Genomic DNA, 7,632 nt, shown 5'->3' with positions numbered 1-7,632 from the left:
CAGGTGGTTAAAGACATATGACTGAGGTAGGGACATTAGATTGTGAGCCCCTTTGAGGGACAGCTAGTGACATGACTATAGACTTTGTAGAGTGCTGCCTAAGAATTGTTGGGGGTCTCAACAATGGTGGTAAATATATTTGAATTATTATAAAAAGTATTTGTTAATATCAATCAAAAGCCAGTTGTGTAAAAAAAAAAATGAATGATACACATAAGCTACTGGTATGTGGCACGAGACAGACTTAATTTCCAGGCACAAACTAATCCATTCTAGGGCAGCTCATGTAAATGACAGGAATGTCAGGTGCATTATCATTTCCATTCCTATTTAAATGCAATGCCTTTGAAATATCAGAGTGCAGCTTTGTTAGGCATTTCTCATGCTTCCCAACAATTGTTAGGCTTCCAACAAGACAAAATAATTTGATCTTTCTTCTTTCGCTCTCTGTTTGTTGCTGTTGTATGTAGCATCTAACAGGTGTGTATTACAATAAATTTGCATCTTGCGATTAATGTTTCTCTTTCTACAGTCATCTATGTCCCCTGTCGTCATTATGTTCTGAAGTGTTGAAGAATATTTCATTTTCACATGTAAATTATTTCCATAAAACCAGGCCATGGCAATGTGGGGAAAAAAGAATTTTAATGTTGCCCTATCCACTTGAAAACAAAGGGGAGGGGAGAGAAAATAATGAAGTTAAAATAAATAAAAACACTCCCTTCTTTTTTTTTGAAGTCGCTTTCTGAAGAAACATTTTATTTCAGGTTATTGTTGTAGAGGTAAAAACTGGGTACCATAGAATTCCTTTGATTGCACACAGCTGAATGACTGGCTTGCAGGCACACAAAGGTCCCCTCCTGCCCCCTCTAATGGCCCTGTTTCAGTCTCACTGCCACACTAACCCCCATTGACAAATGATGCTGCTGAGGCATTTTTTTTATTTTTTTTTTGAGTGGCAGATGCTGAGGAGGATTGAAACAATATTTAACTTAAGCAGCTTATGAAAGAAACATTTGTTTGGTACAACTTCATTGTCATTTCTGAAAGATGTGCATTAATAATGCTGTGAAGTGTGGCTTGTTAGATTTGATTGAACTCTTGACATCCTGTCGGTGAAAGACAAAAATATCTGATGAATGTAGAGCACATAAATTTGAAAAAGTTAAAGTGGAAACTTCCTAATAATGTATGTATTTGTGTGTATATCTAGATACACACACTCTTCTTTTTTTTAAATTCATTATTTTTATTTTAGTTTTGACACAGTGCAGTTTTTTTTTTTGTTTTTTTAGGATACGTACACATGTGCAATGGTTCTTGGTCGATAATCAGCTCAGGGCCGATATCGGACGAGAATCTGGCGTTTGTTCAGCGTTCCTCATCCAGTGTCTGAATGACGGTCCTGGCGGATCCACGGACGATGGTCGACAAACCATTGTAATGCAAGTGAAGGGGAGAGAGTACAGCAGGGTGCCGCTCCGTCGTTTTCCCCTTTCTCTCTCCATAGAGCAGAACAGTGCTCTATGTACAGCACTCGTTCTTGCATGGTGCAGTCGTTTGTCGTTGGAAAGGATCGTGAAAAATCCTTTTCAACCACAAAAATTGCACGTGTGTATGTAGCCTAACTATGTGAGGAAGATCAGTTTAACAGGGTCAGAGATGGCTTCTTTTATCTCTTGAGATAAAAAAAGATTGCTAGGGGTTCCTTCAGCAATAAGTATTTTGTGTCCCTAAGGCAGGCATTGGTAAACTATGGCCCAGTATTGTTGTTTCTCTGCCCCTTTGGGTGTTGCGCGACTTTGGCTGGTGCCACCCCGAGCAGGGTCAGGAGAAGGTCGGGGCGCACGGGCCAGAGCCACAGAACACATCCCCCGTTGGTATCCTGGCTCGTGAAGGTGGGCAGGCTGTGCACTGAACACAACCCCCCCACTCTCCGATCACAGACTCAGATCTCTGATGGGAGATTGGGCGGGGTTATGCTATTGTCACGTTCAGTGGCATTATGACGACAAAACCCCGCCCACTCTCCCATCGGCCCGGCCCCACTTTTTGGGGGGGCCGGGCCGATGGGAAAATTTTTTTTTGTTGTGGCCCCTGACTGAAAGAGTTTGCCCACCCCTGCTCTAAGGTCAGTTTAAGAGACATTTTTCCCATTGACCAACAATGTAAGTGGCATTCTTCCCACTGACCACCAGGCCAATATACTGTGATCCATGTATATGGTAATTATAGCAGGGGTTCCCTGAAGACCTGAAAGTTATTCCCCCATGTTAAAAAGGTTGAGAAAAGCCAACTTAAAAGGTATAATATAAACCTCAATTTTTTTTCTTGTAGTTTTGGATAAAATTAGAAGGATCAGAACCCTTGTACTTGATTCTTTTAAAGAGATTTCCTCTTTCTGTCCCAGTAACAACCATTTTACTAGACTGGAAGTGAGAGAAACTTGGCAACAAGGACACCTTTGGTTGTAAGCAGAACAGTAATGAAGAAACATCTCTGTAACTGAGACTCATATAACTCACTTTATTTAATGCTTAAAAAAATTTTACTGGACCTTTTTTTTTTTTTAACATTTGTATCCCAATTAGAAAGTGTCCTACTACCTGTTTTGTAGGCAATACAGGTATGGAAGGAAACCTCCTAGACAGTTGTCATTAGAACAAGTGTCCACATTTAAACTCCAGTAAAAAATAAAAATGATTCTTCTAATGTAAGGTTTAAATGCTTGTTTAGGTGAACTTTCATCTCTTGCACCTACATGCTTGCTTTTTTTATGCAACCAGTCGCACAAAGCTTGATTTTATCCCCTACAATGCAGTGCTTCATTGTAAGTAAAGGAGCCGAGGGCCAACAAGGGAATGTTGGTACTTTAGACCTGATCCATCATTTAGGCCTTGTACTATGGGGGTGGCCCACTGCAAAGGTGTTTTTTTTCAGCTAATATTTTTTTTTTTTATTATTATAAAAACATTATTAGTGCCAACATATTATGCAGCGCTTTAGAAAGTCCATAGTCCTGTCACTATCTGTCCCTCATAGGGGCCCACAATATAATGTCCCTATCTTAGTCATATTTCAATAATACAGTCTAAGGACAATTTTAGAAGGAAGCCAATTAAACTAACTGTATGTTTTTGGAATGTGGGAGGAAACGGGAGTACCTGGAGGAAACCCACGCAAACACGGGAGAACCTGCAAACTCCATGCAGATAGTGTCCTGGCTCAGATTTGAACCTAGGACCTAGCAGATCTCTACAGATTTCTTTATTTTTGTTGTACTGCTGGCAGTTTAAAAATTTAGAATTTCCATCACCTTTAATGGTGGCAGTGGTCACCAGGACAAAAGGAGTCTTTCTGTGTCCCCAAAACAGCTGTTATATGAATGCAGGAACTTGAATTTACTAACTCTTGTTAAGTAGGAATAGAAACCTGACAGGAGTTGTAAGTCATCACCATTCTATCCAACACTAAAAAGACATTTTAGATATATTTTCATGTGGGGTCTTTAAACAGGTCCCCTGATTAAAAACTGTAAGCTCTTAGCATGCTTTGTAAAACACTGTTTATAGCATTATTCCTTTTTTTTCTTCATAATAATAGTTCTCTCTTTTTTAACCTCTATTCAGTTTATCTTATTAAGTTCTAACTTCTACATACAGAATATTAAACTGTGGCTTTTGTAACCCTTTGTAAAATAAGCACAATAACTAATAAAGTATTTTCCCTTTATCATGATACATACTATATGTATATAAAGCATTTTACTAGGCTCCTAGCTATTACAAATACAATTAATTATTTTGGAATGTTTTTACTGCTTTTGACAGATTCCTTGTGTATATTCCCATTATGTTTATGGCAATACCTTGAAGTATAGCCTTATCAACGGCTTTTTATGTTGTCATATTATAACTACCTATTTTTTTTCTTTTTTGTATTCTATCTTTTATTGTGGAATGTATTTGATTTCTGTGTTGATAATACTTCAATAGAAATTGGGGCATTAAACAATAGACTCACTGCAGTCTAATGATATGAAATATCCATAGTGCTTTGCAGATAAAAAACATGTGAATTTCTGTCTAGGCATTGGATCATACAAGCTCTGTACTTTTTCAACTCAACATAATAATGCCATTTGTAATATGGATGTGCATCCAGTTGATCAATGCAAAGGATAATTCTAGCCCTAATTCTAAAATAAAAAATAAATATTAAACATTTTTACATTTGTCATGCTGAATCACTGCACAGATTACATTGATCAGTCCAGGAGCAGGCAGACTGACAACATGCAGTTAATATTTGACATTTTCTAGCAGTTAGTGATCCAGGGACACCTAGCACCTATTCTTTCTTGTTAAATATCTAAATTTTAATTAGGTTATGTCATTATTTAAATTGGGATAATGTTTAGACCTGTGTCAGGTTTTTACTGTTTTGGGGAATTTACTGAATAAGTTAGTCTTTGTGTTTTGTCTCAGGACATGAAGTTGGTTAAATCACCTTAACAGGACACAGATGGCAAAAACTCCTATTATAAGCTAAAACTGAAAAGTTTCAGTTTAAGATAAACTTTATTGGTTAAGTCATTGTCATGTCATATGCTATATTTAGTTGCGCAGAATGCGGTGTGATGTTGATACTGTCACCTTTGTGCTAATTGATGCAGACAAACTCTCCTCCTTCCTGTGTTTAACTAAATGTGATTTTTCTTTTTCTAGTTTTGAATCTGGTAGAAATGGATAAAAAGTGACACAAATGTTAGATAATCATACCGTAAAGTATGTAGATTTTCTAATGAAGTCTTTATTTCACTGTGAATAATCTACCAGGATTCAAATATTGCAGTAACATCCAAAAAGTGGTTGCCTCATAGTGAATTAATTTGTATTTATCTTGGGGCGACAGCATATGCCAGGGCTATGTGCAGTCATTTTCAGCACCATGGACACTTCTCTGTTCTGTTGAAGTAAGCGGCTTGAACTGCTGATTTAGGTGTGTCAATGTTAGATAATAAAAGCAGGAAATGTTGATTCACATGTTTAACAAACGCTCAAAAAAAAAAAAAAACGCTATCCACAAAAGACAGTTTTATTAGTGATATTCCTGGCAACACCACTGATTAATCAGCATGATATTACCAAGCCGTGCATGAAAAGGCAGGATGGACCCTCATACAGACTGCAAATAAAGGAGTGACCGATGAATTGTAGTGAGATGGCAGGGCCCACAGAAGTCCTCAGGCTCAGGTGGCTTTCTGACATAAGTTTAGCTCAGCTCTTTCAGTAATTTGTCACGCAGTAGCCTCCTCCTGCTGCTACAGCACGTGCCAGCCTAGTGTCAGAGTGCTTGCTGGCCAGACGGCCACTCAGGCCTTGTGTCCTGCTGTTAACAGGACTGGAGACTTGCTGTGTTCAGAGCAAGCGGTTTTCAGAATAAGCTTGCTTGTAATGAATTGTGAATGGTACAATTCACTCCCTTTAGAATCTGCTACAGGCATGTATTTGCTCTCCAAGGAAGTTTGCAGGCTCATTCATTAAATTGAAGTTTTGAGGAGGACTGCCAGTAATGACCACAGCAGTGCACTGGACTGTATTTTTGTGACTGCAAATTAACAACCGACAAGCAGGGACTTATTAGCACTTTTCTGGCTGTTACATTTTGATTTTGGTATTATAAAGTCTGCCTTGTATGAAATATTTTATGCGTTATTGGTAACTTTAACATAGGATACTTGTTACATTTAGCACAGGTGACCTATAACCTCCCAATTCCCTCTATGCATTAATAATGGACGTGTTCATGTTCTATTTTTTCTGTGCATTCTGTAGGCATTACAATAAAATTAAAAACTATTACATACTGACTGATCTGAATTTACTTACTGACCACCAGTGTAACATTGTGTTTTTAGGAAGCTGCTTTCAGAATCTGGTATATATTAATAAAAGGGCAGGGGAAATTACAAATTATGTTAAGGTTTTTCTCTTGTTTTGTCTTTATTGGCGTGATTTTTCCTCATAGTAGAAACAATGGTCTGCAGAACCAAAGGTAGAGGATAATCTCCCTGACAGTAGACTTATCTTCCAAAACCTGAGAGATGTTCTAACCCTTTTCAGCTCTATCCAATAGACATTTGTTTGAGCTTTACGTTTTTAAACAAAAAAACATATCCAGAGTTATTTCGCCCTACTTTTTATTTTTATTAATATTACTAATATTAATAATATTTTTGTCACTATCGGAAACATTAAGTCAAATTGTGAAGTTGGGGTGTAATTAGTTTCTCACACACATCATTTACTAGCTTTGTAGAATGACCTTAAGCAATAATAACCTAAAATAATATTTTTCTGAATTAAAATCTTTTTTCCCCACTCTTTTCACTTATAAATTTGAAACTAATACCATTTTTTGTTGTTCTAACAAAGTACTAATGTTTACCAACTAATCACACTAATGACACTGTCAAATTTGTATCTGTTTTCTTTTAGGAATAGATCAGTAGCAGCTTATTATTCATAAAAGTTTTGAACTTTTTGTATATTTAATTTTCATTGTTGAATTACAATTCCTTAACGTGGTTGCTCCAGCTATGAAGAAAGGGCTCTGTACCTTGAAGCAATAATCCAGAACCACAGAGAAATGATGACTTTTGAAGACTTTGCTGCACAAGTGTTTTCTCCAACTCCCAGCTATTCCATGGTTGGCTTGGGTGAGTATTGCTAGCAATTTTGTGGCAATTAGAATGCATTGTGTACAATGCACATGGGTTAAATGTTTTCATGTGCAGTAATTTTGTTTGTAATTATACTAAAATGATAAAACTGTATTGTGTGTGATGATGTAAGAGCCAACTGATGATTCCAAGCTGGGTATTCTAGAGATCTGATGTTGTGAGTACAAATTGTCTATAATACCAAGTTACAAACCTTTCCCCCATGGTAACATTTTTTAAAAATAGGTTTTCTTGTACTGTCTACGTTCAAAAAAACTTTCTTATTACCAAAGCCTCCTCTGTGTGCTCTGATGAATCCCATCTCAGCTAACCTGACTTTAAACTGCACATCCACCATATCTATCAATAGGAGTTTTCTGTGGCCAGTAAGGACATGCTACTTGGACATGAAAAGGGTAAGAGATAGATTTTCCTTCAGGGTAATCGTAAACACCTAATGATGGCTGTTCTCTGTAATGAAGTTGTAAGATTTGTGTGTCCTCTCACCCTTCTTAGGAAGTAAAGAAAAGATCAAACCTCAGGTGCCACATTGCCTGGCATTCGGCCTCAACAATACTTTCATATACAGTAAGGTCCATTATTATTTGGACAGAGACAACTTTTTTCTAATTTTGGTTCCGTACATTACCACAATTAATTTTAAATGAAACAGCTCAGATGGAGTTAAACTGCAGACTTTCAGGTTTAATTCAGTGGGTTGGACAAAAAGATTTCTTAAAAATGTGAGGAACTAAAGCCTTTTTTTTAACACAATCACTTCATTTCAGGGGATCAAAAGTAATTGGACAAATTAAAAAGCCGAAAATAAAATGTTCATTTCTAATACTTGGTTGAAAACCCTTTGCTGGCAATGACAGCCTGTAGTCTTGAACCCATGGACATCACCA

The 7,632-nt window shown here is 37.1% G+C and overlaps 1 protein-coding gene across 1 annotated transcript in view; it reads left to right on the top strand.

Annotated features, from left to right (window-relative positions):
• The window catches only part of RALGAPA2 (Ral GTPase activating protein catalytic subunit alpha 2), a 191,708-nt gene that overhangs the window by 156,315 nt on the left and 27,761 nt on the right, over window positions 1-7,632 (top strand). The window contains exon 34 of the mRNA XM_072410265.1: window positions 6,600-6,721. Coding sequence (XP_072266366.1) covers window positions 6,600-6,721 — 122 coding nt within the window. The remainder of the gene's footprint in view (window positions 1-6,599; window positions 6,722-7,632) is intronic.

This window comes from Pyxicephalus adspersus, chromosome 4 (genome assembly GCF_032062135.1).
Source record: "Pyxicephalus adspersus chromosome 4, UCB_Pads_2.0, whole genome shotgun sequence".
Lineage (NCBI taxonomy): Eukaryota > Metazoa > Chordata > Amphibia > Anura > Pyxicephalidae > Pyxicephalus > Pyxicephalus adspersus.
Note: the sequence above shows the minus strand (reverse complement) of the source record. Positions and strands in the feature narration are given on the sequence as shown.